The sequence below is a fragment of the Orcinus orca genome, chromosome 1 (genome assembly GCF_937001465.1).
Source record: "Orcinus orca chromosome 1, mOrcOrc1.1, whole genome shotgun sequence".
NCBI classification, from domain to species: Eukaryota; Metazoa; Chordata; class Mammalia; order Artiodactyla; family Delphinidae; genus Orcinus; species Orcinus orca.
Window position 1 is genome coordinate 198,072,354 of NC_064559.1, and position 14,540 is coordinate 198,086,893.

At 54.9% G+C, this 14,540-nt stretch overlaps 1 protein-coding gene and 1 pseudogene across 1 annotated transcript; one reads left to right on the forward strand and one right to left on the reverse strand.

Annotated features, from left to right (window-relative positions):
- Nucleotides 1-682: 682 nt before the first annotated feature.
- Nucleotides 683-12,428, forward strand: LOC101270631 (aflatoxin B1 aldehyde reductase member 3-like; annotated as a pseudogene).
- On the reverse strand, nt 8,896-14,505 carry MRTO4 (MRT4 homolog, ribosome maturation factor). Its single transcript, XM_004272472.4, has 8 exons — nt 14,366-14,505; nt 12,423-12,481; nt 11,428-11,531; nt 10,869-10,950; nt 10,526-10,593; nt 10,137-10,288; nt 9,684-9,760; nt 8,896-9,577 (listed from the first exon to the last, which is right to left on the reverse strand). Exons 1-8 carry the CDS (start codon nt 14,391-14,393, stop codon nt 9,428-9,430), a joined length of 720 nt encoding a protein of 239 aa, XP_004272520.2. The 5' UTR covers nt 14,394-14,505; the 3' UTR covers nt 8,896-9,427.
- Nucleotides 14,506-14,540: the final 35 nt, after the last annotated feature.

Sequence of the window (14,540 nt, forward strand, 5' to 3'; positions counted from 1 at the left end):
AAAGTATTCTTTGAGTTTCCATTTTGAATGTGTTTGGACTAAACAATAAACTACTGATGTCTGCAGTAAAAAAAAAAAATAATAATAATAATACTTTCCACCTGAAACTCACTTATCTGACAAAGTCTTTTATATTCATCCTCGCGTTTACCATTTCCAGCACTCTTCACTTTTTGTGTGTGTAAATCCAACTTTTCTTCCGTCTAAAGAATTTTTTAAAATATCTGCTATAGTGAAAGCTGGCTACTATGAATTCTCCCCAACCTTTGTCTGAACGAAGTCTTTGCTTTCCTTTTTGAAAGGTGTTTTCGCTTGGGTATAGGATTCGAGGCTGACAGTTCTTTTCTTTCAATACTTAAATACTGACGCGGGCTGGAGCCTTTGGCAAGTCCTGACGGGAGGACCACAGAGCCGACTTCTGGGGCCTGCAAGGTGGCGGGACACCACTGAGGGCACCACCCCTGGGCCAAGACATCATTTTAGGACCTTTAGCCCTTAGGAAAGCCCCCTCTGGAAGAACACGTGGACCCCAGGACAGCTCAGGAGCCAAGCCGAGGGAGGTGGGGAGCCGCAGGCGTGAGAGGCGGGGGCGCCGCGCAGCCTTTCGCCGTACTTCCCTTGCCCCGCCCCTCTGTGCGCTCCGCCCCCAACGCCGGTGGGCGGGGCCCGACCCCCTCCTTAAAGCGGTGGCCCAGCTAGTGCGGGGGCTAGTGGTACGTTCGGCTGCGTTCCAGCGGGCTATCGCAGGCCCCCAGCCGCCGCAGTGTCCCGGCTGCTGTCGCCCCCGCAGGCAGCCTCTGGCCCCCCGGGCCGCCCAGGCACCGTGCTGGGCGCCATGGAGATGAGGCGGCCGTGCCCCTCCTCCGGGAGCGCGGCCACACCGATATAGACACGGCCCTAGCGTACGTCCGAGAGCATCCTGGGCGGCCTGGGGCTACGGCTGGGCGGTGGCGACTGCAGAGGTAATTCCTGGCACCCAGACTCCGTCCCCCTTACCTCCCCCGAGCCATGCACCGGCCGAGGTCAGGACCGACAGCTTCGCCCTCCTGCCGGGGCGCCGACCTCCACTGGCCACCCCGCAGCTCTGTGAACACCCCGCTCCTCAGGCCCCGTGCACATCTAGCCCCGGACAGCCGGACAGTGCTTTGTCTTGACTCTTTTCCTCTCCTTTTCCCTCCCCTCAGCAACGTCCCAACCCTGGTCTAGCCTGGAACGACTTGGCTAGCCCCTCTCGCGGGGACTGAAAACGGAGTCTGGCGCTGTGCAGCCCCTGCCTCCTTCCCCTTCCCCGCAGGTGCCGGGTGCGGTCCTGATCTGCAGGAATCCTGCCCTTATGGCCCTGGCACTTCCTGGCATAGTCCCAGATCAGGCTTCGGAACCGGCGGGGATCTGCTTCCTCGTTGCTCTGGGCTGTAGACTGCTGCGTGGAGCTCGGGGTGCGCCGTTCAGTTGGCAGTGCCTCTCGCTTCACCATGGTGGCCGCGCCTGGGAACCGCAGGAGCTATAGGCAGTAGCTGGGATGGGAGAGTGGGGGTAGTATGGTGTCTAACTGCCCTCTCAGTGCCAGCCTCCGTCCAAGGCCATAGAAGGGAAATTGACACTAACCCACTCCAGGGAACTCAGAGTCTAGAGATGGGAGGGGACACTGAAGAACACTAGGAAAACGGAACGTCAGACCTTGAAGAACTGCTAGTTTTCCAGGGGGAGTAAGAGGAGAAAGGGCATTCCCGGCTGCGCGGGTGGGCAGTGAGTGTGCAAAGGCAATGAGATTTGGCAGTGCTGAGGGTTTTGGAACAGGCAGACCTAGCTAAGTGGAGGGTTTGTGTATGGGGGTAGGGGGACATCTGTCATCAGTCTGATGCCATCTGAAATGTTTATAACGTGCCTCACAGGGACATAGTGAGGGCTCAGCAATGTTAGCTGTTACTGTTAGTAGTAGTAGTATTATCATTAGCACCATGTACCATCTTTTGCTTTGAGGTCCTCAGAGTGAAATGATTCACAGCACAGATCTGAAACAAAACAAGAATATGCATGCATCTCATATGCTATCTAGATCACCTGACTGCCTCTCTGTGACAACTCTGGTCTTCTTTTTTTTTTTTTAATTTAAATTTTTATTGAAATCTAGTTGATTTACAATGTTGTGTTAGTTTCAGGTGTACAGCAAAGTGATTCAGTTATATATGTATAACTAAATATGTATATACATATTCTTTTTCAGATTCCTTTCCATTATAGGTTATTACAAGATACTGAGTATAGTTCCCTGTGCTGTACAGTAGGTCCTTGCTGGTTATCTATTTTATATATATTAGTGTGTATATGTTAATCTGAAACTCCTAATTTATCCCAACCCCTTCCCCCTTTGGTAACCATAAGTTTGTTTTCGGTCTGTGAGTCTATTTCTGTTTTTTTTTTTTTTTTTTTTTTTTTTTTTTTTTGCGGTACGCGGCCCTCTCACCGTTGTGGCCTCTTCCGTTGCGGAGCACAGGCTCCGGACGCGCAGGCTCAGCGGCCATGGCTCACGGACCCAGCCGCTCCGCGGCATGTGCGATCTTCCCGGACCGGGGCACGAACCCGTGTCCCCTGCATCGGCAGGTGGACTCTCAACCACTGCGCCACCAGGGAAGCCCCGGGCTTTCTCTAGTTGCGGAGAGCGGGGCCTACTCTTCGTCGCGGTGCGCGGGCTTCTCATTGCAGTGGCTTCTCTTGTTGCAGAGCTCGGGCTCTAGGTGCGCAGGCTTCAGTAGTTGTGGCATGTGGGTTCAGTAGTTGTGGCACGTGGGCTCAGCAGTTGTGGCTCACGGGCTTAGTTGCTCCACAGCATGTGGGATCTTCCCAGACCAGGGCTTGAACCCGTGTCCCCTGCATTGGCAGGTGGCTTCTTAACCACTTCTCCACCAGGGAAGCCCCCACCTGGGATTCTTAATGGGGTTGGGGAGAAAAGTATTTGATTAACTCACTCCTGACTCACACAGGCGGCACAACACCAGCCTTTTCTCAATGGGTTATTTTTCTGATGGAAATATCTTGCCTTTCCTTCCCTGGGGCCCCAGTTGAGGCCTCTTGCTCTCTTGCCTGAATTCCTGCCGCAGCCTCGCCATTTGCCCTGTTTCCAGACCTGTCCCTGAGGTTTTTGTGTGTGCTTCATTCAGAGTCATCTTTCAAAACTGCAAAGCTGACAACTTAGCTCGCTGGCTGAAAAGTGTTCAGAGTCTCCCTGTGGCCCCCTGAAGTCAGATTCTAGGGGGTGCACTCAGGGCCCTTTGTATCCATCTGGTCTGTGGCCCCTTCTCTTGCCTTGTGTGCCCCGTGGACCTGGTGTTCTAGATTCATGGCGTCGCAGGCATGGCTCCTCACACGCCACGTTCTTGCCTCTGGGCGGCCTCTGACTGGCCCTGGAGATTCAGATTCTAAGAAAGCCTTCCCTGAACTCCCAGGACTCCTCTCCCACCTTGTGCTTATCCCGGCCTCACTTACTCTATAGTGGCCCCTTAGACTGTGCGTCCTTGATGGCAGGGATCCACTGCTGGCCCTCCTCATCCAGCCCTTAGCGCCAGGCGTGGCACACCCAGTTGTCTGGTAAATAGTCATCGTAATAACATTAGCAGCTCATAATGAGCAAATCTATCAAAGTTCTGATCAGTCCTTGGGGCCTCCTGACAAGATATCACTCAATTTACAGTTGAGGGGATTGAGGCTCAGAGAGTTTAAATAACTTGGTTAGGGTCACAGAGCTCGAATTGGCAGAGCTGGGGTGTGAACCCACGTCTGTCTCTTAACCATTACACTAGATCCTCTCCAGCGTTTGGTAAACTGACTTGGACTTCCATTTCTCTCCTCCCAAAGTGAAAATCACCACCAAGGCCAATCCAGTGGGTGAAAAGTCTCTGAAACCTGACAGCCTCTGGTTCCAGCTGGAGACGTCACTGAAGTGGATGCAGTGCCCCCGAGTGGACCTCTTTAACCTGTACCTGCCGGACCACGGCACCCCCATGGAAGAAACACTGCGTGCCTGCCACCAGCTGCACCAGGAGGTGAGGGCGGCCCCCCAGCTCCTCTCCTTGACCTGTCGTTGCCCAGGAGAGTGGAGGCTCCAGGGCTGTCCCAGAGCAGAGCTGGGGACAGACCCCACTCCCAGGGTCCCCAGCCAGTCTCTCCTTCCTGGTGTTCTGGGCTGCAGTGGGTTCTGACCTTGGCCTCTCCCCCGCAGGGCAAGCTTGTGGAGCTTGGCCTCTCCAACCATGCCGCCTGGGAAGTGGCCGAGATCTGTACCCTGTGCAAGAGCAACAACTGGATCCTGCCCACCGTGTACCAGGTGAGGCCGGGGCTGCAGAGGCCTCTGTCTCCTGAGTGCCTGCTGATCCCGGGTCCTCGCGGCTCCCCCTCCCCGTGCCCTCTCCATAGCAGCCACTCCCCTGCTCACAGCCTGTAGATGGCTCCCAGGTACCCTCAGCCTGGCAAACAGGCGCCTGCTCTCTCCGGCTCTGGCTCCCCTTCCTGCCTGCTTCTCGCTCTGCAGTCAGCCTGGAACACTCCTCCCTGCTCTCCCTGGAAGGAGTGCCCAGGTCTCACTTAGATGCCTCTTCCTCTGGAAGCCTTTCCTGACAGCCCAGAGGAGCCTGAGATCTCAGGTCCTCCTTTTCTCCTCCTCATTCATTCAGCCAATGTTTGTGCACCTACTTGCTGCCAGGCAGTGGTCACAGAACTTACTAGTGTGTTACGATTGTCTCTTTCGTTGAATGTTTGCTAACACTCTAGCTCACTATTAAATCTCTGAGCACAGCAGCTTTGTCCTTTGGCTTGTGGATGGAAATCCAGTATCCAGGCCATAGGTGGTGCTCAGAAATGTTGGCTGAAGCGATGAATTTTCCTTGGGCGTGAGCCCTCTCCACCAGCGCCACTAAGTATCTGCCTGATTGTTAAGGTCTGAACTGAGGTTCTCCACAGGAAAATTTGGGGTCCCATGCGCCCTCTCCAGCTGGCCCTTCTGCCTGCAGGGCATGTACAACACCACCACCCAGCAAGTGGAGACAGAGCTCTTCCCCTGCCTCAGGACGGAGGTTCTACGCCTAAAACCCTTTGGCTGGTATGGGGTGTGGGCTGCTGTGGGGACGGGCTCACCCCGGGTGAAAGGGTCTTCCTGGCCGTGTTTCTGCCTGTTCCTGACCCTGGGGATGCCTGGTCCCAGACCTGGAAAGCAGGGAGGGGTTTGACAGGAGGCTGGGCTGGGTCCTCCATCCCTCCTGGGTCCCCCACCATCACCCCCACTTGCAGTCCAGAGCAGCCTCTGGGAGCAGTGCCAGGGGATCTGATTACAGCCTTCCCGCAGGGGGCCTGCTGACCGGCAAGTACAAGGATGGGGACAAGGATGGGTAACAACCTGTGGGCCGTTTCTTTGGGACCAATTGGGCAGAGATCTACAGGAATCGGTGAGCTGGGCATGGGCTGCGTCAGGGTGGGAGGTGGCATGGGTCCCCTTAGTCTGCAATGGGGAGTCCCTGGGGCTGCTTTCTTGGTGGCCAGGACCTCCCCCTGTGCTCAGACCTTTGCCCCTGGATCCCTACCAGCTTTACTGAGAAATTTACTGCTAAAATTTCGCCAGTGTCTCTGGGGAGTGATTGGGGGCCTGGATTGGGAATGCGTAGAGCTCTGGACCTTCCAGCAGGTCTGTGAGGCTATGTCTTTTCCCTGGGAAGAGCCTACTCCCTGCCCACAGAGGGAGAAGAAACCTTGGATTGGAACTTCGGATTCCTGGGGCTTGATGCTGGCCTGTCACCTGGGGCAACTGAGTCTAAGTTTTGTAAACTCTTGGCAATAACACTGTCATCAATGTCTAAAGTTATAGTTGAACATCTGTTGGGACTAGCCTTCTTCCCTTCCTTTTTTTCATTTTTGCAAGTTTGAAAAAGTTATCAAAGTAATACATGCCCACAGTTAGAAGCAAGCCCTCTTCAAGTCGCACTCCTCCAAGGTGATGCTTTTTAATTCCTACAGTTTTCCTTCCCTCTGGCATTTACTGTGAGATCTCTGATGCATACACTTTACTGCTATTCCTTAATTTATCAAATTTAGACATTATCTGTGGACTGCTGGAAAGTTCCTTTCAAGATTTATAGAAGCTGAGTCTCCAAGGCTTCAATGCTAGTTTTGTTGAAATGGCCCAGGACTTTTTAAAATTAATTAGTTAATTTATTTTTGACTGCGGTGGGTCTTTGTTGCTGCACGTGGACTTTCTCTAGTTGCGGCGAGTGGGGGCTACTCTTTGTTGCGGTGCACAGGTTTATCATTGCGGTGGCTTCTCTTGTTGCGGAGCACTGGCTCTAGGTGCACAGGCTCAGTAGTTGTGGCTCACGGGCTCAGTAGTTGTGGCACGTGGGCTCAGTAGTTGTGGCTCATAGGCTCTAGAGTGCAGGCTCAGTAGTTGTGGCACACGGGCTTAGTTGCTCCGCAGCATGAGGGATCTTCCTAGACCGGGGATCGAACCTGTGTCCCCTGCATTGGCAGGCAGATTCTTAACCACTGCACCACCAGGGAAGCCCCCTGCCAGGGTTTCTGATTGTCTGGCCAGGTTTAGGAGCCATCGCTCTAAGCAGTGTCTCTCAAGGAGCTCGTCACACCACCAGCACTTAGGCCTCACCCCTGGAGGCTCTTGGTTGATATTCTCTGCTCTACTTAGTTGACAGAGCACTGCAGGTCCATCATCTCCTTTACATTTTGCACTCACCACATGGGGCTGGCTCGGGGTGTTTCCTCACTGAGCAGATAAGTGAAGGCAGGTGACTGAGCCAAGGCCAGAGCTGGGACTGGAGCCAGGACTTGTCCTGTCTGTGACCCGGGGCACAAAGGTGTGGTGCTGTGGACACTCCTGGTTCCCAATTTGGGGAGTTGTGTCGTTCGCATGCGGTGAGCATGTTCAATGCAAGGATCCTTGCCCACTGCATCCCCGCTGCTCCTACCACTGGGTTGAAATCACCCCGGTGAGGGGCCCAGAAATCCACATGCATTCTGCTGCTCAGGGAAACAAAACCTCCATTTAAGATGGTCCCTCAGGGACCAGTGACCTGCAGGAATCCCAGCGTCCTGACCCGTGCCACCCTCTCCACTCACCCAGCTTCTGGAAGCACTACTTCGAGCCTGTTGCCTTGGTGGGGAAGGCCTGCAGGCTGCGTACGGCCCCAGTGCCCCCAGCACGACCTCAGCCGCCCTCTGGTGGAGGTACCACCACTCCCAGCTCCAGGTAGGAAGGAGGAAGTGAGAGAGGGCTGCGTGATTATTTCATGATTTCTGGATTACTCCTTTTCCTTTTCTGAAATGTCTCCATGGCCCAGGTCTTTTGGGTGGTATTCCTGTTCTTAGAGAAGTTTATTAAGTGTCACATTACAAACACTACTGGCCCTAGTAAGTATAATTATCCCAACTTTACGTATGAGTAAACTGGCTCAGAGGCCACTTCGCCTAACTGTGGGTACATGAGATAGGGCAGAAGCTATGTGTGATGCTGAAACCTACATTTTTTCAGCATTAGCATTTATCTGTCTCTGGCTGCCTGCTCTGCAGAGGCCAACTCCATGTCCCTGGCAGGGCTGCCCTCTCCCTGCCATCCCACTTTCCCAACAACTTCCTCCAACTTGGGCATCACATACTAATGGTGCCTCTTTCTTGAGCCCCTGTTAAGTGCTAGGCCTGAAGCAAACTTTATGAAATTGTAGGGAATCCCCTGGCGGTCCAGTGGTTAGGACTCTGTGTTTCCACTGCAGGAGGCATGGATTCAATCCCTGGTTGGGGAACCAAGATCCAGCATGCTGCAAGGCACGGCCAAAAAAAAACCTCCCACAACCACCCTGCAAAGTTAAGGAAGCCTGAAGCTTAGGGAGGTCACATGACTAACCCAAGCCCTCCAAGCTGCTGAGCAGCAGAGGGGAACTCGGGTCTGCCTGCGTGCGTCTAGGGAAGCAGGGCCGTAGAGCTGTTCGAAGGCAATGTAAGTTCGTGCGGAATAATATAGGGTATAGACTTCGGATTGCAGGTCTTGGCAGGGGCAGGGTGGGAGTGGGTGTGTGTGACTGGAGTCACTGTGGCGTGCTAGTGTGTTGATGTCTGGCCGTCTCCCCTTGCAGGGCGTTCAGGGGGACGCAGTCATCCTGGGCATGTCCAGCTTGGAGCAGCTAGAACAGAACTTGGTGGCCGCTGAGGGAGAGCCCCTGGAGCTGGCCATCATGCAGGCCTTTGATCAGGCCTGGCACCTGTCTGCCCATGAATGTCCGAACTACCTCCACCAGGCCTAGTCCTGACTTGGGGTGGCAGAGGACACACTCCATCTATCACCTTTTATTCTCTCAACCAGTCAGTTCTGACTTTAAGCTGCTTTATGTAGCTAGTTCTTTCCTCACAGTCCCAGTTCACAAACTGTTTGTCTCCTTTGTTCTTGTTAATACTCCCAGTTGCCTTCATCATGTAAAAAGCCCAGGGCCTCAGGCATTTCCTGTCTGAGTAAAGAGGCACTAACCTGGCTGGAGCCAGGCCCACAGTGAATCTGGTGAATCTGTTTCCTCTGCAGCCTGCAGGCTGTTTCTCGTCCTCCCACAGGCTTGGTGAGAAGGGGGCAGGAGTAGGGATTAGTTTTCAAAGGGCAGAGGCGGTGGGAGGGTCTCCCAGCCTCCTGCCCTGAACCCAGTGTGACTCTCAACATCGGGGCTGCAGGTGGCCCTCGTGCTTCTACACGCGACAGAAAAAAAGAGGGCCATACACCCTGAGGTAGATTTTCTCCCGTTCAGAATTACCTCATTAAATACTTATAAACAGAACAATCTGGGCAAAAACCTACCACCTGAAGCCACCACCCAGAAGACTAAAACCTCCCAGGATGCAGTGGAACGTTTTTTACATCCATTCAGTTTCGGCAGTGGCTTTATTTTTGCTTTAGCCAACACCTCCTGTCTCCTGGTCATCCACAAGTTTCTCGGCCCTGGTTTTGGGGGTTGCGGGTGGGAAAGAGAATAGAGAGTAGGGGTAGGAGGGCGGTAGGCAGGGTGCCTGTTTTCCTCAAACAAATCCCAGTTTCAAGCCAGGGGCGCCGAGGGCCAGAGGAAAGGAAAAGGCAGTTCCTCTTGTGCTCCCAGGGCCGCCTGGCCAGTGGTCACACAGGAGCCAGTGCTGGAAACTGGCTTGAGGTGAACTAAGAATCCTGGGGGTCCAAACCAAAGCCCAAACCCAAGGGTTTTTTCCTAGAAAAGTCCCTTTTGGAGGAGACACCCTGCTGCCAAAGTTTCATTATTTATAGGAGAGCCTGTCCCTGTCACCCTCCCTTGTGTGCATCCACAGCAAAACACACGGCAGCTCCCCCGAGAGGGCTGCGGCAGTCTCACGCCGTCCAGTCCAGACAAGGCTGGAGCAGGCCTGGAGGTCCCGTCCCAAGTGCACGTCAGCTGTCATCGTCTTCCTCTGATTCTACTTCTGACTCGGGCGCGCTCTCTGGCAAGTCATCTCCCATCTGCTGGAACCTTCCGGACTCCGCGTCCCACACGTACTTGATGGTCACCTTGAACTCGGCCATTTCGTACCTGAAAAGCTTCTGCCAGAGGCGAAGGGACCCAAAGGTCAGGAGGAGCGAGTGGGGTCAGAGGAGTCTGTGACCCCTCCCGCCGCAGCTGCGGACGCCTGGGGCGGAGGGAACTCACCAGGACACGGGCCTGCTCCGGGGTCAGCACATCGCCCTCCTTGCACACCTCGTAGTCGGACAGCAGGGTCACCACACCTACAGAGAAGGGGGCCCCCAGGCAGTTACTCTGGCACAGAGGCGTGTGCAGGGTCAGAGGAACCGGGCTGGCCCCCTGCCCCCAGGCTTCTAGCAGCACTGGGGCAGGGGTTCATCAGTGAGCATTCAGCCGCCCAGGAGGGTTTTTGGGGGGCAGTGACTCCTCCTTCCTTCCTTGCCCTGTAACTGCTGTATTCTAGCTGTAACTTACTGTCCACATTCACCCCAGCTGTCAGGCGGGTGCTGTTAGTCCTGTTTTCACATGAGAAAATGGAGGCCGGTAGAAATTGGGGGTGAGGGGGGAGTTGTCCGGCTTGGAAACCTGCGCTCTCGGCCGCTCGGCTGTGACCTTTCCGCTCTGGGGACGCCCCTGTACCTTTCTTGAGGGCCGTGGGCAGGCCCAGCTGCCTCAGCTGTGGCTCCATGGAGTGTGGGAACTGCTCCAGGGGCCCCGGGTCCAGGCTCACGGTGAAAGTGGCTTTGTTCCCAGCTCGGGCGTAGTCCATCTCCGTGTATTTCGTGAACCACCTGAGGGGAAAGAGAAGTGGCAGGAGGGCAGGTTTCCGCCTGGGCCTCGCCTCACCGCCCTTCCTCCTCGGCTCAGCCTGGAGATCCGAGCCCGGGAGAACAGAGACTCCGTAACGGGATTCCAGGAACCAGGAACCAGGTTTTACTCAGTGCCTCTACTGTACAAAGTCCTGGGCTATTCCCTCCCCGGAGACCTCGCCAACCTTTCCCTTCCCACCGCTCCTCCAGGGCACTTACTCGTTCACTTCCTCCTTAGTGCGATTGGTGAAAAGGAGACCAACTTCACCCCTCAACTTCTTGCTGACCTACAGAACCAAAGTGGGGTGGGGTCGGTCACATTAGAGCAGCGGTTCTCAACTGGGGACCATTTTGCCGGCCCCGCCCCCTCATCTGGCAACACGTGGAGACATTTTTGGTCACAGCTGGAGGGGGGTAGCACTACTCCCTGGGTCTGGAGGTTAAAGGAGAACCGAGCTTTAAGCCCACCCCGGGCCGCCAGATGGCTGCAGTGTGCATCATGTGACAGCAGCGGAGGAGGCAGCCTGGCCTCGGCCCCTCCCTGTGAGGGCCAGAGACTCACCTGATGCAGATTGTCTTTGTACTCGTCAGATGGGCTTCGACCCAGGGCCACCATCATCACTTTGTTTTTGCCAAAGAACATCCTACAGAGAAAAACAGGGGTCTGTGAAGGAAGCGCCCCGCCCTGCCCTCACTTCAGGGCAAACCAGCTTCAGTCCCCAGAGCCCGAGCCAAGGCCCAGGCTGTTTTGTAGCAGAAGGTGTGGCCAGAGGCTCCACTCTTCCACGCAGCCCTGCTCACTTTGTCGCCAGCCCTGGGTCCCTCTCATTATTTTCCTGCACAGACCCTGAAACTCACATTCTGTCTCAGCCCACTGTGAGTGCGTCTGGATATGTGGAAGGGGCCTGTTTAATGGTCTGAACCAGAACGGGTGGGATGTTCCTTAAGGGACCAGACCCCAGGGTTCAGGGACAGTTAAAGAGCGCCCTTCAGCGGGGATGGGGGCGTGGCACTTGGTCCTTATTAAGGCGCCTCCTGTGACGGAGGTCACTAACCGCCCCTGTGCTTTGCAAGCAGCCTGGCCCCTCCGCACTCGGGCCCTTCTCCCACTGCCCGCTCACCGGCTGTGCTTCCAGGCACTGCGGACGTCCTTCAGCTTGCTGTTCCTCATGTTGGCCACGGAGAAGACGAAGAGGTACTTGTATGTGTCCACACATTTCCGAAGCTGCAGGACAATTCATGGGGCTCTGGAGTCCAAGGGGCAGCAGGGGTTGGGCAACTCTGGCCTCAGGTGGGAAAGAGACTGCTCCAGGTCTCTTACAACTGAGGATGTTTAGAGCCTCTAACCTGGTTGTTTCCTCCTTGCCTCTGCTACTAAAGCCAGGATACTAAGTACAGGGGCTGCCCTGACGCAAAGCAGTCGTGATGGCAAAGTGCGGGGGAGGCTGAGCCACCGGTCAAGAGCCCACCGTCTCCCCAGGTTTCCGACTTACGGTGGCCACCGCTGCAACTGACCACTTCTCTTTGTCCAGTAATTGCTGACGATCTAGAAACCTAGCTACACTAGGAAGTCTCCTGCTATATGGAAACATGTAAAGTCTTGTCATTTAGTCATAAAGGGAGGCGGCTCATCAGCCCTGCGGCGCCCACGTTGTTGGCTGCAGCCGCGATGAAGTGGTCTCAAGGAAATGGCATCTTCGTGCTGGAGGAAACTCCGCTCTCACCCAGCCTGCAGCCTGATGCAGTGCAGACACTGGCTTGGTGCATTTACCCACACTTGGTAACTCCCTGGCTTTTTTTTACATCGGGCAGACTAACAAATCTCTGCAAGCTTCAGTTACCAGACCGCAAAACAGCGATAACTTCCCCTCGCATCTACCTCACGGGGGTGCTTCACACGTGAAACAGCGCCGTGCAGGGCACAGTAAGGGCTCAATCAAGCTGGAAACCATCACTATGGGAGTTTTTATTGGTGCTGCTGCTGGAGGAGAAAGGGCTGGATCAGCACCTTTTTTTTTTTTCCCCCCAAACAGTATGTTTCCCTGACAAACAGCCCTACACACACGTTTATAAACCAAATACAAGGTCTGGAAAAATAAAAAGAACACGCTCTTACCTCTTCTATCAAGTTCTGTTTCAGTTCTAAGCCTTTCTTGGCGGTTTTGGTGAGGGAGACTAATACAAAGAAGAAAAGGGGGAGATGATGAGAGGCAAATCTGGATGTCCCGGAGAGTCTTTCTTCCCCCCTTTGGTAGCCCAGCTGGACCAAGCCAATCTGAGAAAAGGTAGCAAGGCTTTTGTGGACACCACTTCTGGCATGCAAGGCTACTCCCAGGGTCCCCAGAGTGCCTGGTCGCTACTGTTCCCGAGCCTGAAGGTCCCTTCCCACCTTTCCTGTTACTCAGACAATCTAGGTATTCCTTAGCTCCCCTGAGGTGAAGCGAAAACTCCCTACTGAGGTGTGGAGGCTCTGGGGGCCCTGCCAGTGGCTGAGCTAGCTGCTGGCTGAGGCGCGTCCCTGTGCTGCTGTGGTACACAGAGACCATCTGTGGCTGCTCTGGGCTGGGGACTGTATCTCCTCTGCTACACCCTGTCTTGCAGTTTGGACCCATGGATGCAGCAACGCGTCTTTGGGGAAGGACAAGCACCTCTTCTCCAACAACAGCTGGGGCCCAATTTGCCCCTTAACCAGAAGGGTTTGACATTTGCCAGATCTGACCAGGGCTCCCTCCACAGAACCCAATCATGCCACAAACGCTTAACAGAGCATCAAATGCAAAGCCCTGGGTCCTAGGAGGAGGCCGCTTCTTATTCATCCTGCCTGGCACTCAGTCAGCCCCTCTTCACGAAGCACACATCTAGAAAGGTAATCACGCCATTCAGGGGCAAGTGCAGCACAGGAGGGCAAACAAAATACAGTTGTCCATTTTCCAATATTTCCACTGGTACAACTGTGGACCTAGCCAGCACCATGCTCTCTTGGATTACTGCTAGTCTCGCTGCTTCCACCCCTGCACACTGCCCCCACCTTCCCTGTCTATTCTCAACAAAGCAATTACGGTGATCTTTTTAAAAGTAAAGTTGAACCCCATCATTCCTCTGCTCGAGCTCTCTCCCGTTTCACCTGCGTGTGAAAGCCAGTTCCTTGCAAAGGTCTTTCAAGCCCCGCACACTCTGCCCAATTCCCTCTCCCTCCTTTTTGCTCACTCTGCCCTGGCCACGCTGGCCTCTTGCCCCAGAACATGTCAAACATGCTCCCGCTTCAGGGCCTTTGCCCTTCGTGTTCCCTCTCTGGGACCACCACCCTTCCAGGTAACTCCATGGGTTGCTTATTTACTTTCAAGTTCCTGCTCATTTGTCATCTCAACAGAGACCTTCTCTGGCCACACTGCACAAAAGAACATCAACTTCTCTTTCTCTCTTACTCCACGGGACTTAACCACTATCTGAATTTACTGATTCGATTTTCGGTACCTTGGGAGGATATACTTCCCATAACTAAAATATTAAGCTTGATGAGGGCTCTAGGCCTTCCTTGTTGTAACTGCTGAATCCTTCGACGCCTAGAGAGTGCCAGGTCCCTCTCTAATTTGTTGAGTGAATGTGCTAGAGAGCCGGAGTGAGAGAGACTCACCATAGTAGAGGCAGTCAGGAATACTCTCCTACGAGGTATCCTACGAACTGCCAACTGAGAAAGAACCAGCCATACAAAGACTGGGGCACAAGCATGCCAGACAGAAGCAACTTCAAGTACATACTTAGGGATAAACCTGGGTTGAGGGGAAGGCGGTAGGGTGGGGGGAGCGCGGAGAGCTAAGACAGATGGGCTGAGGTAGGAAAAGGTGGGCCAAGGCGAGATCGGGCGCGGCCTGGGTGTCCAGAGGCTGTTCCCCGACCAGCCGGCCTTGGACAAACTCTGGAGGCCTGGCAAAGCAGTCTCCGCTCCCTGACCCGACCCGGCTCCAGCCCCCACCCCCGTGCTTCCCCCGCGAAGCCCCTACCGCAGGTGACAGCCAGCCCGCGAATTCCTCACCGGGTCCCAAGACCCCCTTTGCCCACCTTTCTTGTCGCGCTTGGATTTGGGCATCGCGCTGTAGCCACGTGCGGCGGAAGACGGTGCTGCCTATTAGGACCTCGGCGGCGCTGGGGCCTCTGGGACGGCCCTCGGGAGCTGCCCTTGCGCGTGCCTGACCCAATCTGCGCTGAGGCCCGCCTCTCCCTGCCCCGCCGCCGC

Bases quoted from the DNA above. Each gene is read 5' to 3' on its own strand.
- MRTO4 (XM_004272472.4), bottom strand. From the start codon at position 14,393: ATGCCCAAATCCAAGCGCGACAAGAAAG. The intron at 10,594-10,868 runs GTGAGTCTCTGG...TTGGTTCTGTAG, and splicing joins ACAAAGACAATCTGCATCAG to GTCAGCAAGAAGTTGAGGGG. The intron at 9,761-10,136 runs GTACAGGGGCGT...CCTTCTCTGTAG, and splicing joins GCCCACGGCCCTCAAGAAAG to GTGTGGTGACCCTGCTGTCC.